The following is a 15,638-nucleotide window of genomic DNA, read 5'->3' as shown; positions in this document are numbered from 1 at the left end:
GGTATTTTTGAGTTTAAAAAAAAAAAAAAAAAAAAACACAAACCTAGCACCAAAACATTTCGAAAGTGTTGATGGGGAAACTTGCTATATTTGAGTGTGCTTCCAATATCTTTCTGATCACCTGCTTACATTCAAACAGATATGATGGAAGTAGTCACAAATATAATAGAAATGTTATCCTTCTGTTCCTCTGAATCTTCCTGGTGCATCTTCAGGCCAGAACGGACCGATTCTACACACCCTAAAACCTGCACAAACACATATACTATAGTAAACAGCTTTTAAGTCACCACACAATGTTGTAAAGCCAGTTGCTGTTTGTGAAGTTGCCTCCAAGCGTGACTATAGGTTGCTTAGTGATAAGTCGAGGTTCCTGCCCCCCCCCCACACGCCTTCAAGGCTAGAGGCATTTTGAAATTGGTGACTCACGCTTTCCTTCTCTTCTGTAAACTAAAGCTGTAGAAAAATGTATGTAAACTCAGTTATAGTTCCTATACATCAGGCGTAGCTTCCAGCTTCAGGCAACTGAAATTATTCAAATAACCAAACAGGTGCTGTCAACACTTCACTGCCTTTAGCTTCTTTTTTTACAAGGTTCAAAGATTCAACTTTTATAAGCTTTCAACCACGTTATGGTTAACTGACTCAAAGTTGTATTTTGATGATTCGTGCGCGTTCGTTTGTGTAATTGTCACGACTCCTGCATTTGAGGCTCGACAACCACCATGTCCTTTCTCCATTTAGTGACTGCTGTTTTCTATTGCTGCTTGAGTTTTAGTTCTTAACTCGACAATAAAGTATATTCTCTGAAAATGTTGGTTTTCACCTGCTCTTATCCCACGTCCACTCCAATGTACTACTTACTTGCAATTATTCCAAAAATGATGGGCCATACAAAGTGTAGTTTTGAAGAGGAAGTTAATGGTTCCATTTTTATTATCAAGTTGTTTATGATCAAATAATTATGTTTGCAATGAACAAAATGTAAAATAATAAGATACAGATGTTATAATTTAATACTAGGCAACAGAAAAGCATAATAGGACACTGAGCTTTATTGTCCGTAATTCAACTAAAATGACAACACCACGGCTTAGCACACATAGAAAAGTACATCCTGGTTCTTCTGAAATGGATTAAATACCACCCGTTTGTGTTTTAAATGAGCATAAAAGTCAGTGTAGACATAACACTCCTACTCTAAATATTTAAACACACTATTTGTTCACCTATTTAGGGATGTGACGTAAGTTGTGCGTTTACAAAGCGGGCCTTCTCTCAGATATTGAAGGAACAGACACGCCTCCATTTGAAAACAGGTCACTCTCCAAACCGAGTCACCAAGAAACACTGCGGCGCCTGTGAACGCCAGTCAAGGAGAACATAACCATTTAAACTTCCAAAAGTATTCTACTGGAAAATGCTTTGGCCAAGTGGCAGGTAACTAAATGCATGTGGTTCATTTGACAATCTCCAACTTTCACCATTAAAAACACACAAGATAAATATGTTAGTCCATTTGTGGCTTTGTTTCACGGAAGTGATGTAATGTGATTGACAACCTTTATTATCACTTACAGTAACTAATCGATTTTTTTCATCCAAGTGTTGTGTCTTAAGTAGATTGTCAAATAATACCAACTAAGTAGTGATACAATGTGGTGTGACAGAGTCCTGATGTAAATTTACTTTCACACTGTGAAACAAAGATTAATAAAAGTGGTGACAACATTTGTAGAATTATTTTAAGAAATGTACGCGTGTTCCCGAATGACCAAGTGGTTTGTAGCGCACAATTCATACAGTATACAATCTGGTATCAATATGGAAACCAAAAGTTTCTATTTAGAGAATATTCTATAAAAAATAAAATAAATGTAATATATATATATATATATATATATATATATATATATATATATATATATATATGTAATATATATATATATATATATATGTAATATATATATATATATATATATATATATATATATATATATATATATATATATATATATATATATATATATATATATATATATATATATATATATATATATATATATATATATATATATATATATATATATATATTTTATATTTTTTATTAAATAATCCCACTGTTTTTGTTATATAGGGTAATTTCTGGCATGTTTTAGAGTCTGTTTAGTCTGGTCATATTTTGATAGTTGTAATAGTTAACCAGTGACGATTAGTTAATGTTCATACAATACCGTTTACTTGAGAAAAAAAATTAAAGAGCATTGATAATATTACCATGTGATATAGACCATTCAGTACTGCTACTTTCTCAAATCAGTATATAGTTTCAATTATAATTTTAATATCTGGGTATAGCCAACAATAGACACATTACATCAAAAGCAGCGCCAGTGTACAGCGTTACCCGAGTCCGACCGGGATCAAACAGGCTTTGGGTAAATGACATCATAAACAGCAGCGGGGACAATGGGTCGGACAAAAGGGGGCAAAGGACGCAGCCATCTGATATAATGTACTTTGAGAAGGGACTTGCCACTTTCTAGGTAAAGTGGGAGTGGGAGTCCATACTACAACACACGCGCACTCCTCATTGGTCAAACTACTCCTCAGGACACCATGTTCCCATGTGCTGCGAGGCGGGGAAACGTTGACTTTTACTAGAGATCGTACAGTGTAAACAGTGACGTGCTTCAACCTATAAAGACAAGGCAACAGTGACCATCAAAAAATACACTATCCAAGTTATGCTGTCATTTTTTTACCCTTTTATGTAGAAGATTCAATTAGTTAGAACATAAACAACGTAGCTATAATACAACTAATGTGGTTCAGAGTGTGTCAGAAACGAGCCCATGTAGCAACAGTACACAATGTTCTTTAGGATGTCTGTGTCGGCTATCAACAAGCTCCTGTGCATTGCCCGGCGTATGCATTTCAAAACATGAACACTGTTGCTTAGAAGTCAAACTTAATTATAACAGAGAAATACCGCCAATGTATAGATGCATGGAGCCGTTATTCGCACAAAGCAAGAAGCAGTAAGAGTGTCTGCAAAAGCTCAAGCGGAGCAGCGAAGGGGGAGGGGAGCAACATTTTCAGGAAAGCGAAATAGTGTCTTTTCTGTGCGACCGGGACAATGCAAGCAACTTTTGGATCAGCTAACATGTGCTACAACTAGTGTAACCAACAGTGATTCAAGACAAAGATGTTTTACATAATAACACCCACTGTATTTTCATATCAAGAGCTTAGCAGCGCATGAAAGCAAAAATTAAAAAAACAAAAAGTATCAAGAGCTTAGCAGCACATGAAAGCAAAAATTCAAAAACAAAAGTCAATCAACAGCATTAGAATTAACCGACACAGCTCCACACCTAGGTTAGTCATAACGATGACAATCAGCAACTGCTCCTGAGGCATTCTGGACACTTTTCAACTATCGATACAGGCCAACCACTTCCCAGAACCACATTATATAAGTGCTGCTCATGCTGTCATCACTGTCAGTAACATGGAAAATCAAAGAGGAACCAGATCCGAAACAAGTCCTACACATTGCATCCATCCATCCATCCATTTTCTACCGCTTGTTCCCTTTCGGGGTCACGGGTGACTGAAGCCTATCCCAGTGACTTCGGGCCTTAGGCGGGGTACACCCTGGACAGTGGCCAACACAGAGACATAGACATTACAGACAGTTCACGCTCACATTCATTCACTAGGGCCAATTTAGAGTCACCAATTTTGCCTGACACATGCATGTCTTTGGACGGTGGGAGGAAGCCGGAGAACCCGGAGAGAACCCACGGTAACACGGGGAGAACATGCAGACTCCACCCAGAGAGAGTTGTGATGTTGAACATCATGTGATGTTGGTCTGGTCCGGGAATCGAACCCACAATCTGGGAGGCAAGAGCGCTAACCGCCTTTGCCACCGTGCACCCCTACACATTGCAACGCTCAGGAATTTAAATCATGCTATAAGCTGCTGGAGGCAGAAGAGCAGAGTTCATACTGGGATATCCTTAATTCATATGAGAGACTGACTGAACATGCAGCAAAACAAGCAGGGAAAAATCCTGTGTGACTTTATTAAAAAGTGCAGCGTATTAAACGAGTATTCATGCAGAAAAACAACACAGCAAGTAGGTGTTTGTGTAGTATTTTGTCCGTGCGCAGAGGGCAGAAACAATGTTCTTTTGGAAGGGCTGGTCATCTCAAAGCTCACAGAAAACAAGAGCAGTCTGGAGTGATATTTTTCAGAGAACCAGGTAATAGAACTCAACAGATGACGAATGATGTAAAAAAACAAAAAATACTCACACATTTACACTTTTAAAACAGACACACAATGTCAGTCAATCTAAATCGAAGAAGCACATCTGTCGTAGGTTTGTCAAAAGCATTGAAAACCAGATACTAAAACTAGTATTGAGACAAGATTGGTCCAAAGTTGGATTGGAATTTTTAAAATGTTTATTATCATTGTGGTGTCGAATTGGGATATCAAGCATTTGCCTCAAATGTTTGAAATGTTACTATCCTGAGACCTATGGGTTAACTGAAAGAAACAGTGAATGTACACATTTTTACAAGAAGGTCAAAAGCTATGTTTATTTTATTCAGACTATGTGAAGACGCAAGTAAAATCATTTGAAAAACGACTCCAATTCTAAATACTTCTCTTCTGTACATTATGTGCTACACAGGCAACCTTTACCCTGGGTGGTACTGTGTGTCAATCAATGTATAAGTAAATATGAAGGTAAAGACATCTGTAAATCATTCACCCACTTCTATATCCATTTATCAACGTGTAGAAGTTACACGCTGGAGCCTACAACAGCTGGCACTGGGTGAGAAGTGGGCGCAGCTTCAATATATTTACTGTGTGTTGTGTTCACCCAAGGTGCACCGTGGACAGGGCGCCAGGTCAGCACAGGGCTAATGCACGGAAAAACAACCAGTGACACAGATCTGATCAAAAACATGAGAGGGGTCATAATGAGGATCTATAGAGCCCAAGGGAAAATATGTTTTGGTTGTTAAAGAGGTGGGCAGAGTGCTGTCTTCTACACAATGTAGAGACAAAATAAGATGGGTAAAAAAAATAGGACTTGAAAGAAAAGTATAAAACTTGCAGTGTAAGTTTTTGAAAAGTGCCACATGTGATTACACTTCCTCTGGGTTGCAAAAAACATCTGACTGTTACATCAATATCACCCAGCCCTACATTAAAGACGTCCAAACAGGATGGATTAATAAAATATTGCATTTAGTTAATAAGAACCATTGCACCACAAAGAAGCCTGAGCAAACCTCTGTCACATTAGCAAAACTAGGAGGAAGACTCCTCTAAAGCTGGGTCTGTAGATCTGTCGGTATCTTGAAGTGCTTGGTAAAGGTGCCAAAGAGAGTGCTCGGGATATTTAGTAGGGGAATGTTAGTAAGGCCAATGTAAACTGATGCAGAGATGGGAACAAGGAGGAAGTTCTTATGTAACAAGCCCAACATAAAGGGGACCTTTACGACATGGGCTGGACACGTACTTCTTTAAGAGTATGTGGATCCTATAGCAACTGGTCTATTAGCTGTGTGCAAAGAACAACTTTCTCATGTCTCCCATGACTTGCAGTACAGACCGATTACAAATTACCTTCTACTTGTCCGAGCAAAGCAATGTTGCACGAAAACAACTCATTACACAAAGATCAAATATACCACTGCAGCCTAAAGCAGGTCTATTCACGTCACCATCCGTTAATTAAATAATGATGACTGAGAGGTGAAAATGCCTGACTCAGCGGGCAGCAGTGAGCAACCTGCACCCGAACAGAAACATTATTGAGTTAATACGGTTTGAAGACGGTCTGCAACATAATAGAGTTGGAATTCAAAAGCTCTAGCAGGTCCATGGACAGCAGAGAAATCTTACACGTGCTAATCGGGTTACATAATAATACTAAGCTTGAGTATCAAACTAATAGGACTATAAACAAAGACATGACGAAATGCCCTTTAGTTCCTCTAAAAAGGTTGATTCAATTCTTCTGAAGATGTCACATACCAAATACTCAAACTTTTCATGATGGAATATTTTTGTCAATGAACGTAAGCCATATTTGGTTTTGATTTAATCATCTTCACAATGACTTGATTTGGATTTTCAGCATGGTTTGATGGTTTGGATTGGGATTTTTCTTTATATTTTAGAAAATCAACATCATGTAGACCAGGGGAGTCAGAACTTTTTTCACCAAGGGCCGCATTTTGACACTTAAACGGGGCAGAGGGCCACAAACAACCTGACAACGTCGAATTTGTTGAATGACAAAGTGAATCATTCAAAATTTTGCATTTGACGTAATTGCGATGAGCAATTAATTTATAGCATTAATATTAGGTTTGTATAACATCAATATGCCTGAATGTTCCCAATTTCACAGTAAAAAATACTACTTTTTGTTGTTTGGGCCAACATAGCAGGAAGCTGGAGGGCCAACAAAATTGGTCTGAGGGCCGCATTTGGCCCCCGGGCCCTAGTTTGGACATGCCTGATGTAGACCCACCACACACTCCATGAATGAATGTTTAACATGACACAAACTGAATGCAAGTTTGACGCTAACAGGATCTGGGAATGACGGGGAAAACGACAGTAATAAATAGGTTGAATATTGCTAAGATGACAATGTCACTGCATGTAAGCAAATGTAATGAGGAAAACTGAAACGCTGCTTACAATGTTTTTTAATAGTTAACACGCTCATATCTATTCCCACTGGGATGTGAAAGAGTTGGCACGAGGCAGTGAGAAGCTGACAGTAGCATACTAAAATGGCCTTGCATTTGTAATGAACTTGTTGGTGTTCCTGCATGGTCATTGTGCCTACCAAGGTTTTTAAATGCCAGAAACACACCTCTCTGCAGCCGTTACCATGGAGCAAAGCCCACTGCACCTGGCAGTTTAAAATGCAAAAAGCACAACTCATGCTGTGTTAGCAGCACTATTATTGTTAAATATTTATGGATGTTTTGGATAACACAAGAAACACTACAAATACACATTTCTATGAAACTAATATATGTTTTTACAAACGTGTACACTTTGACTTCTAGCTAGATGAAAGCAAATGCTAATAGATTTAAAATAGATATTTAAATAGACCAACAAGACTTGATATTGATTTTAAAAATATGTCTTCAAAAGGACTTTGATATTTTATCTATAATCATCAGTATAATTTAACAGCTGTTCAAGTTGTCTGAAAAGCCTCAGGAGAAGTGATGGGCTACAAACTACAACAACGTTTTCAATTAGACCCCTTTCTCTCTTGTGTTTTGTGAACAAAATGTAACACAAGATTATAAATAAATAAATAAATGAAACCCACAGCTTATGTGTAGTCAACAGCAATGTACTTGTGCCACCCACACACTGGTTAGCTTCCTTCTTCTCAACAGCTGGTTATCTTAATCAATTAGTGACTAACCAAAAGGTGGGCTCTTTAGTCCATTCAGGTTTGTACCACAAAACAATACATCAAATCGTATCTTAACCGTAAGGAACACCTCAACATGCGTGTGAATGCATTGTCTGAACCTGTTAGCTCTAGCATGCTGCTACACTGGTGAATACTGATGAGGGATGGAGGCGCGCACACGATGAGGGTTGCCTTGGTGCCATCTGAAAACGCCATTCGTTTTCTGTGTTTTAACAGCAGTGACAGGTCTGACACATCACGAGTAATCATGTCAAAGTGAAAATGTGTCACTCTTACCAGCACAGGAGAGCTACAATGAGGCACACCAGCACAACACGCAGCCTCTTCATTATCTTCCCGCGGGGACAAACATCCTCGCTCTTTGGTGATGTTCTTCTTTTCACCCCGTCACAAAACACCAGTACAGCAGTTCAGTTAGCGGAGCAGCGAGTTTGTTACAAATGTGCGAAACTCTTTTTTTGGGGGGGTAAAGCGTACACTTAAAATGTGTCAGTGTTCATTGTACGGACCCGTTGTCCGCGTCTTCCTGCTGCTTCGGTTGCTACTGCTGTTGACGGGAAGCTGGCTCTCAGTACGTTCAACCCCTGCTCACATCCGACCAATCAAATTGCGGTTTTCAGGTGAGTAAGCCAATCAGAGAAGACTTTACCGAAAGGTCTTAAAGAAAGTTCCGCCCCCTGAGGTCAAAGATGAGTTGATGACGTTCGAACGAGACGCGTCAGCTCTTTTATGACAAGTTAATGCTCAAATAACGCAATACTAGATATTAATGCGAAACCATGTGATCCTGGCGTCTGAATACAAATGTTTTGCGGAAGTATAACGTTTAAGTGGAGTAGAACAGTCTATGAGTAGCAAGAAGAATCAGAACACTGTGTACTTTTTGCCAAGGACACTAACTAACTAAAATGACCATTGGTTATTATTACCTTTATGTAGTAAAAACAAAACTATAGGTGATATGTTAAAATCCTACATGGGTAGTTAGCTTTTATATGAGTAATGAGAATAGCAAACTATTTTATGTTTATGATTCGACTTTTATGAATGAATAACTGGCGTTTTATCTACATAAATAACATGTATAAAAGGTTTTATACAGAGCGTTTTGATTAAAAACGTTCTGTAGCTCCCCCCAATATTTTCTGTTTCTCTTTACTGGCACGTTCAAAACTACATCTCCCACAAGGCATTTAGAAAAGGTCGTTTTTAAATGCCTGTACAATAATATTGAAATATTTGTTTCACCTACATTGCAATATATGCCAATAATATTATCAATACCTTACTGAACAAATAATCGTGTTTAATCAGAATATTCTTTGCTTCTGGTTTATTTACGACAGGCGGGGTCCTCCGTCCTCTGACGGTCGCTTCTGTAGTTCAATGTGAGAAGAACATTTTAGAAGAGAAGTTTGTCAAATGTGATCTGTCTGTGAATCTTTTTAGTTATTTTTTGCAGTATTTTCGGACTTTTATATACTTTTGGTCACACGTATTTACAATGGAGACATCAAGGGGCAGTTTTCATGTTTTGCTCGTGCTGTTTGTTTTAGTGTTGGAGAAGTTTGCGGCGTTGGCTGCCTTCTCACAGTCCATGGACAGTGACTTCACGATCACTCTTCCCCCTGGTCAAAAAGAGTGTTTCTTCCAGACCATGAAGAATGAAGCTTCTCTGGAAATTGAATACCAGGTGATTAATCGGTTAATTGTCAGATATGATTGAAGGGTAAAAAAAACCCACAACTTACTAGATTGTGTATGTACATTTGCATAATTATTCACATATAATAACCATTTTTCAGATGATTTTGACAAACCCTTCCTTCGATCAAAATGATGGTTTCATAGCCACAGAAATATGAATCTCTGACAGTAATATCAGTATTGAAGCTAATGCACAATAGGGAACCTGTTTAGTGAGTTATAAGTCAGGAGTATTGGATGAGTAGTACTTATAGAAAACTCACAACGCAGCTGGTATGCGTTCATCCTTTTAGAAATGTGTCATGTGTGAGAGTATTGTCTTTCAGAAGAAACATTTACAGAAATAAAAACACTTGTACAAAATACAGGGTTGACCACACCGACTTGTTCACCCACTTCTCTCAGGTGTTGGATGGGGCAGGTCTGGATGTGGATTTCTACATCACCTCACCTACAGGTCAAGTATTGTTCAACGATTACCACAAATCGGATGGAGTGCACACGTAAGTAAGTTTGATGGTGTGCTGTCCTTCTTCTTCTTCTTCTTTGGTGTTTTGTGGTGGTTGGTATCCAAGTGTTACATTACTGCCACCTACTGTATTTAGACTTTATTCTTCAGACTTCATTCTTTACACTTCACTCTTTAAGACTTCATTAGTTTTTTCCAATAATATAATAGTAATCCTTCTCCTTCTCCTGTGTTTTATGGCGGTTGGTATCCAAGTGTTACATTACCGCTGCAGTTGTACGTATTAGACGGAGGACATCGCCGTCTAATACAGAAGACTGAGGTCTAGATACTTTATTCTCTAGACCTCAATCTTCTGCTTTTAAATTGAGTCCTCCTTCTTTATGGTGTTTCTTTAGTGTTGAGACTGAGGATGGAGACTACATGTTCTGCTTTGACAACACATTCAGTGCAGTCTCTGAGAAGACTGTCTTCTTTGAACTAATCCTCGACAACATGGACAATGATGAAGATGACTGGAAGGAGTACGTCCACGGAACAGACATGCTGGACATGAAGCTGGAGGACATCATGGTGAGCTTTGCTTTTGTAGATTTACTTATTTAAAAGTATGTTTATTCATACAAATTACCCACTCTAAATACTACGAAACAGTATAATGATGCTTGACGTGACTATTTTGAAAAGTGCTTTGTCAGTGAAGTATTTCTGGGTGTGTCCACAATACAACCCATGTATTTTCAGTTTGCAATTGTTAAATCAGCCAATATCTTTCACCATTGATCAAAGACCACTGTATCGGGCTTTATGCCAATTAGAGTTGCAAAGATTAATTGTTGACCATAAAATGATACCACCAATTGTATTTTGACATCATAATCTGGACAATACCAGCAAAGACATTATTCAATAAAAATGTCAAAAAATAATATATATACGATTTCAGATTTCCTCAGTAAAACACAATATTTGTGAATATTACTCTAGATAGAAACCTTCAGAAACAATATAAATAATTGTTTGACTAGTCGACTACTGAAATAACGTTAGCTGCAGCCCTTATGTTAATCATAAATATATTTTAAAAAGGACATGCATACAAATTTTGAATTTACAACTAAAATAAAAACAAACTGTTTTGAATATATAAAAGTTACAGTTGGTCAGAGTAGTGCAAAAGTGAACCGTGCAATGAATGGTTCTTGGTTTGAATAATAGTTAAAATGGCAGGTGCTAAGTTCATAAGTCCAATGTTAGAGGGAAAGAAACTGTTCTGGTGCGGTTCTGGTGCGGATGGACCGTAGCTTCCTGCCTGAGGGGAGTGGCCTCCTGCCTGAGGGGAGTGGCCTCCTGCCTGAGGGGAGTGGCCTCCTGCCTGAGGGGAGTGGCCTCCTGCCTGAGGGGAGTGGCCTTCTGCCCTCAGGCAGGGGCTCAAATCTATCTATCAACTATATCTAATATCGCCAAACAGTGTATCATGGTTCATATGAATCAATACTATATTATTATTATTATTATTATTATTATTATTATTATTATTATTATTATTATTATTATTATTATTATTATTATTATCTATAATTATATATATACTATAATAATTATATTTTTTCAAATTGTGATCAATCCTTGTTTTTTGCCATGTTGCCCTGCCCCTCATAAACTATAATACTGCTTATTTCCTGATAATACACACATATAAAGTTGGTGGAGAGTGCTTTAAGCCTCGTTTCTTTCATAGCCTTTCCTTTTCTGTTTCAGGACACAATCAACAACGTGAAGGCTCGATTGTCCAAAAGTGTTCATATTCAGACTGTGCTGAAGGCCTTTGAGGCCCGTGACAGGAACCTCCAAGAAAGTAACTTTGAGCGAGTGAACTTTTGGTCTACAACCAATCTCATTATCATGATGATTGTATCAGCGATTCAAGTGTACCTTGTGCGCTCACTGTTTGAAGACAAAAGAAAAATTCGCACATAACGTCTTTCTTACTAGATTGCAAAAAACATACTTTGCCTCTAATATATTTAGCCTGTCATGGTTGAAAAAAGCACAAATAAGAAAAAAAAAATAGCCTATTGAACAATATTGTTGGGGATAGGGATATGCAATTCGTTTTGATGGACTGTTACAGTTGGTAAAACTGACACAAAGTTTATTATACTATTTTCAAATAACTAACTGCTGGCCAAATATTTAAATAACAGAGTTAGGTAGTCTATGGCAGGTGTAATTGTTTTCTCTCTTGTGAAGATGCCTTCAGGGTTACATCTGGAGTAGCTTCATGTCCATTAGGACTGAAGTATGAAATGAAGATGATGCCAAGTCCTGTTATGAGCCATTTTTACATTACAGCCGCCAAATTAATTAATGTAATGGCGATTGCTCTAATTTCTTTGGCTAAACTTGAGTGGACTTTGCTACTCTCATGGCTGCTAACAGGTGTCTGGTTACAGCCACCTACTATGTGAAGATGTCTGCCATACTCTCTGGTGACAACATGCTATTTCTATCATATGGATACCTGGGAGGTCATTATCACTATTACACATGTGCACTGTTCAGTTTATTACAATATGCACATGCCATTCATTGCCTTAGTATGGTTTAGTTTTTTTTATGTAATTTAAAGTGTCTTGGTCTCTCTGTTATGCCAATAATACAAAATGGTCTGCACTGCCTATCAAACAACATGAAATTTGTATTTGTATATAAAGTTGGGTGTATTTCGTGTAGTTGCTTGGTTTCATACAGACTGCTATTGACGTTTACTGGGTTTCCCGTTTGATCCCTTTTAGTCCTGGCTGAGGGCCCCTGCTGTCATTCTTTTGGACATTCTCTATTGAAATGTCACATGAGTTTGTGCATGTACTATGCAAAAGAGCATTTTTGACTGTGGTAAAGTGCAGTATTTTTGTTTAAGCCTGTTTGATCAAGAACTTTGTTGTTTTTCTAAAATTGCAGGTTTTTTTTACTACCATCTGTCATTCTGAATCATCTGCTATACTAATGTCTTTTATGAGGTCATATTTCACGAGGAAGAAAGACAGTGACCACATATTTATTCAGCTCATGTCTTGTCATGATAAATTGTGTAAATTAAATGATTAAGACTTTTCCTAAATGTGTGTAATTGAATTAACTTGTTTGTACTTGTGAACCAGGGCTTTCCTTGTTTTGAATTGAAAGGGGCTTTATAATCTTTATAACGACACACTCAAGGCCAGTCTTCTGAAGCAGAGGACGGAGGACGGGGATCTTAAGATTTTCACTATATAATCAATATTGTAATACTTACTGGCTTATTACAGGATGAGATGAACGTTTGCTGTCATTGATAACATGTGGTCTTATTTGCACTTTGCACTGTACCGTTGGTTCAGTCAGATGAATGGCCTTGGATAAGTGAAGGCAATGCTTATGTCACAGCCACAGGTGAACAATGAGTTGTAAGATGGAGGAAGAAAAGACACATTAGTGATTTCACATAAATCTTAATTTTATTTATATAATTAGAAAAGCTCTAAGGCTCCATTTATTAGATTGAAACTGATTTATTTTATCAAAATATGCCGCCAGAGGGTGCTGTGGACCAGAAAACGTGAATTCCCATTGCTCTGCTGAGGTGTACTTCCGGTATAATGTTATGATCGTGGCATTCGCGTGAATAACGAGCATGGATCTATTATATGATCGACAAAGAGCGAAACGTCCCTCCTAAGTAAGTTAAATTGCTCTGTTTTAGTGGATTGTAAATCAAACGGCATCGCTGCGTATAACATTCATTGTGTTTTCAATGAAATGGGAACATAATTTAGAAACCCGGATGTGCAACAGGCATTTTCCTACAATAGCGCTTATCTTTGATTTATTAGTTATAACCAAACCAAAATTATACAATACTAGGTAATATCAGGCCTGTTCGTAGATTTCTGCGTCCTGTTTCTTTGGGACATTTTGAGGATTTGCCAGTTACAGTAATTGATTTAACATGATCAAACTCCTTATCTTTCTCATTAGTCATTTCCTTAATACATCACGTCACAAAATCCGGGTCACTTCCGGGGGGGAAACCCACGGAGGAGACCCTGGGGAAGGCCCCTGGAATAACTGAAGGGAGGAAGTGTCTGGGGTGGGGGAAGTCTGGGAGCCCCTGCACCCGCAACCCAGTCCAGAATAAACGGGAGAAAATGGATGGTGTATGGATTGTCAGAGGAACCAGGGTGTCCTTTTAAAAGTAAATGTAAATGAGCAAACCTTCATTTTCAGGGTATGGGTCCTGACAGTGAGGCTGACCCCGCTGTGCCCTGGAGGAAGGTGCTGTGGCAGCGCCAGCCTTTTCCTGATAACTACGTGGGCCAGCGCTTTCTGGAGGAGTTACGCCGGAATGAGGGTCTGCATCAGTACCACTACTGGACTGTGGTGAAGGAGGCCAGCATCGTGGGACAGCAGCTGTCTTGTGTTGCCATTTTTATAACTCTATGGCTCTACATGGAGCAGGTAAAATTGACTGAATGTAACTGTGAAGTTAATATCAAATGTTTATTTAATGCTCCACCTGTTTACTCCAGAGTTTACTACCACCTGAGACACTCTTGTGGACAAGCCTTCTGACTGCACTGCTGGGCTATGGACTTCATCAGCTTTTAAGCACTAAACAGGAGTTGGACTGCAAGCCACGGACACATCTGGCAAATTTACAAAGTGCTACTATTTTCTTGTCTTTTACGTTTGGTTTCTCTCCAGTTCTGAAGACACTGACAGAGTCTGTAAGCACAGATACAGTCTATGCCATGTCTGCTATGATGCTATTGGCCCATCTGATGTCATTCCCCTACACCCAGCCCTCTCCTCCGGGCAGCCTCTCTCTCAATGCAGCTCTGTTTGCCTCAGTGTGTTTGGCATCCAGGCTGCCTGGAGCGCTGCATACTTTTGCCATGCTGAGCTGTGCGCTCCTGGTCTTTGCACTGTGGCCCTGTCTGTTACAGAAGATGAGGGAAAGGTCTCCTTATCACTTCACTGTGGTTTGTGTTGGAGTGTGTATAGGAGGAGTAGCAGGGTTAGGATCCCAATCCTCCTTTGGAGCAGTGCTTCTGACCATGGCCTTATCCAGTGTAACTCTGCTCTGCCCCCTTTTGCTTGTCAGACTACAGCAGCAAAAGGACAACATTACAGGACCGTGGGATGAAGCTGAAATCCATGAAGATATAAGTCAGTTTGCTCACTGACTGGATGAAGGTGTCTTTAATCTCGCTTGCATAAACAAACTGTTTTTTAACCCAAAATGTCACATACTACAGTAACGTTACTTACACTGGTTTCGTTTGTTGTTGTTTTTTTCTAAGCTGCTGATGTGCACTGCTGGGACACACGGGTATTTTGAATGTTGAATGCTAAATTATTGCGCAGTGTTTTGCATGTGAATACCAATGTGGTCTCCATTGGACCCCAGGGGATGTAAGCAGAGACATTCTCTAAATTAAATGTTTAATTTCAAATTAATTTGAATAGAATATAAGCCCCTTGTGATGAACCGTCTTATTTTCAAGGGTGTCCTCTATCATCCACCAATGATGTGTGCAGTTCAGGCCAGGGACGATGATCTCAAATCCTTACAAACCTTGGGATTGAGTAAGATTATATTTGTTTTCGTTTTTGTGACTTCAGATCAAGCAGGTTTCAGCTGTAATAAGGCCTAGCAACATTAGCAAAAATAATTATTTTGGCCAAAATTATTGCCGCTTACCATTTTTAACTATTTAGTGGTATTAATTGTTTTCTATTTCCGGTCAAGTAAAATGTTTGGAGTCTATTGTCCTAAAGTTTGAGGCACGTTTCAATGTCAATTTTGGGTCAGACGGTGGCGCCGTTTACACAACATTTACCAACAAACTAAACAAAATCTCAATTCTTAAGTTCAGTAACGCCTCAGCGCCTTTTAATAAGCTCCTAAT

At 38.7% G+C, this 15,638-nt stretch overlaps 3 protein-coding genes across 3 annotated transcripts in view; 2 read left to right on the top strand and 1 right to left on the bottom strand.

Annotated features, from left to right (window-relative positions):
* suco (SUN domain containing ossification factor) overlaps positions 1 to 8,069 on the bottom strand; it is a 29,998-nt gene extending 21,929 nt beyond the window's left edge. Inside the window, exon 1 of the mRNA XM_072439253.1 lies at positions 7,785 to 8,069. Within this exon, the coding sequence (XP_072295354.1) occupies positions 7,785 to 7,837 (53 nt within the window). The 5' untranslated portion in view covers positions 7,838 to 8,069. The remainder of the gene's footprint in view (positions 1 to 7,784) is intronic.
* An 823-nt stretch (positions 8,070 to 8,892) lies between these two features.
* Positions 8,893 to 12,298, top strand: tmed5 (transmembrane p24 trafficking protein 5). Its single transcript, XM_072439034.1, has 4 exons — positions 8,893 to 9,201; positions 9,621 to 9,718; positions 10,083 to 10,257; positions 11,446 to 12,298. The coding sequence occupies exons 1-4, from the start codon at positions 9,013 to 9,015 to the stop codon at positions 11,662 to 11,664; spliced, it is 681 nt and encodes a 226-aa protein (XP_072295135.1). The 5' UTR covers positions 8,893 to 9,012; the 3' UTR covers positions 11,665 to 12,298.
* Positions 12,299 to 13,896: 1,598 nt separating this feature from the next.
* Positions 13,897 to 14,940, top strand: pigc (phosphatidylinositol glycan anchor biosynthesis, class C). The gene is made up of 2 exons (XM_072438351.1): positions 13,897 to 14,184; positions 14,256 to 14,940. Exons 1-2 carry the CDS (start codon positions 13,957 to 13,959, stop codon positions 14,910 to 14,912), a joined length of 885 nt encoding a protein of 294 aa, XP_072294452.1. The 5' UTR covers positions 13,897 to 13,956; the 3' UTR covers positions 14,913 to 14,940.
* The last annotated feature ends 698 nt before the right edge of the window (positions 14,941 to 15,638 follow it).

Source organism: Eucyclogobius newberryi, unplaced genomic scaffold (genome assembly GCF_026437365.1).
Source record: "Eucyclogobius newberryi isolate DKJ021-1_F unplaced genomic scaffold, fEucNew1.0.hap1 SCAF_9, whole genome shotgun sequence".
Classification (NCBI taxonomy): domain Eukaryota; kingdom Metazoa; phylum Chordata; class Actinopteri; order Gobiiformes; family Gobiidae; genus Eucyclogobius; species Eucyclogobius newberryi.
Note: the sequence above shows the minus strand (reverse complement) of the source record. Positions and strands in the feature narration are given on the sequence as shown.

What these genes read in the sequence shown, in the direction of transcription:
- tmed5 (XM_072439034.1), top strand. Translation starts at nt 9,013, where the DNA reads ATGGAGACATCAAGGGGCAGTTTTCATGTTTTGCTCGTGCTGTTTGTT. An exon ending in AAATCGGATGGAGTGCACAC is followed by an intron (nt 9,719 to 10,082) that starts GTAAGTAAGTTT and finishes GTGTTTCTTTAG; the next exon opens with TGTTGAGACTGAGGATGGAG. An exon ending in TGAAGCTGGAGGACATCATG is followed by an intron (nt 10,258 to 11,445) that starts GTGAGCTTTGCT and finishes TTTCTGTTTCAG; the next exon opens with GACACAATCAACAACGTGAA.
- pigc (XM_072438351.1), top strand. Translation starts at nt 13,957, where the DNA reads ATGGGTCCTGACAGTGAGGCTGACCCCGCTGTGCCCTGGAGGAAGGTG. An exon ending in TATGGCTCTACATGGAGCAG is followed by an intron (nt 14,185 to 14,255) that starts GTAAAATTGACT and finishes TGTTTACTCCAG; the next exon opens with AGTTTACTACCACCTGAGAC.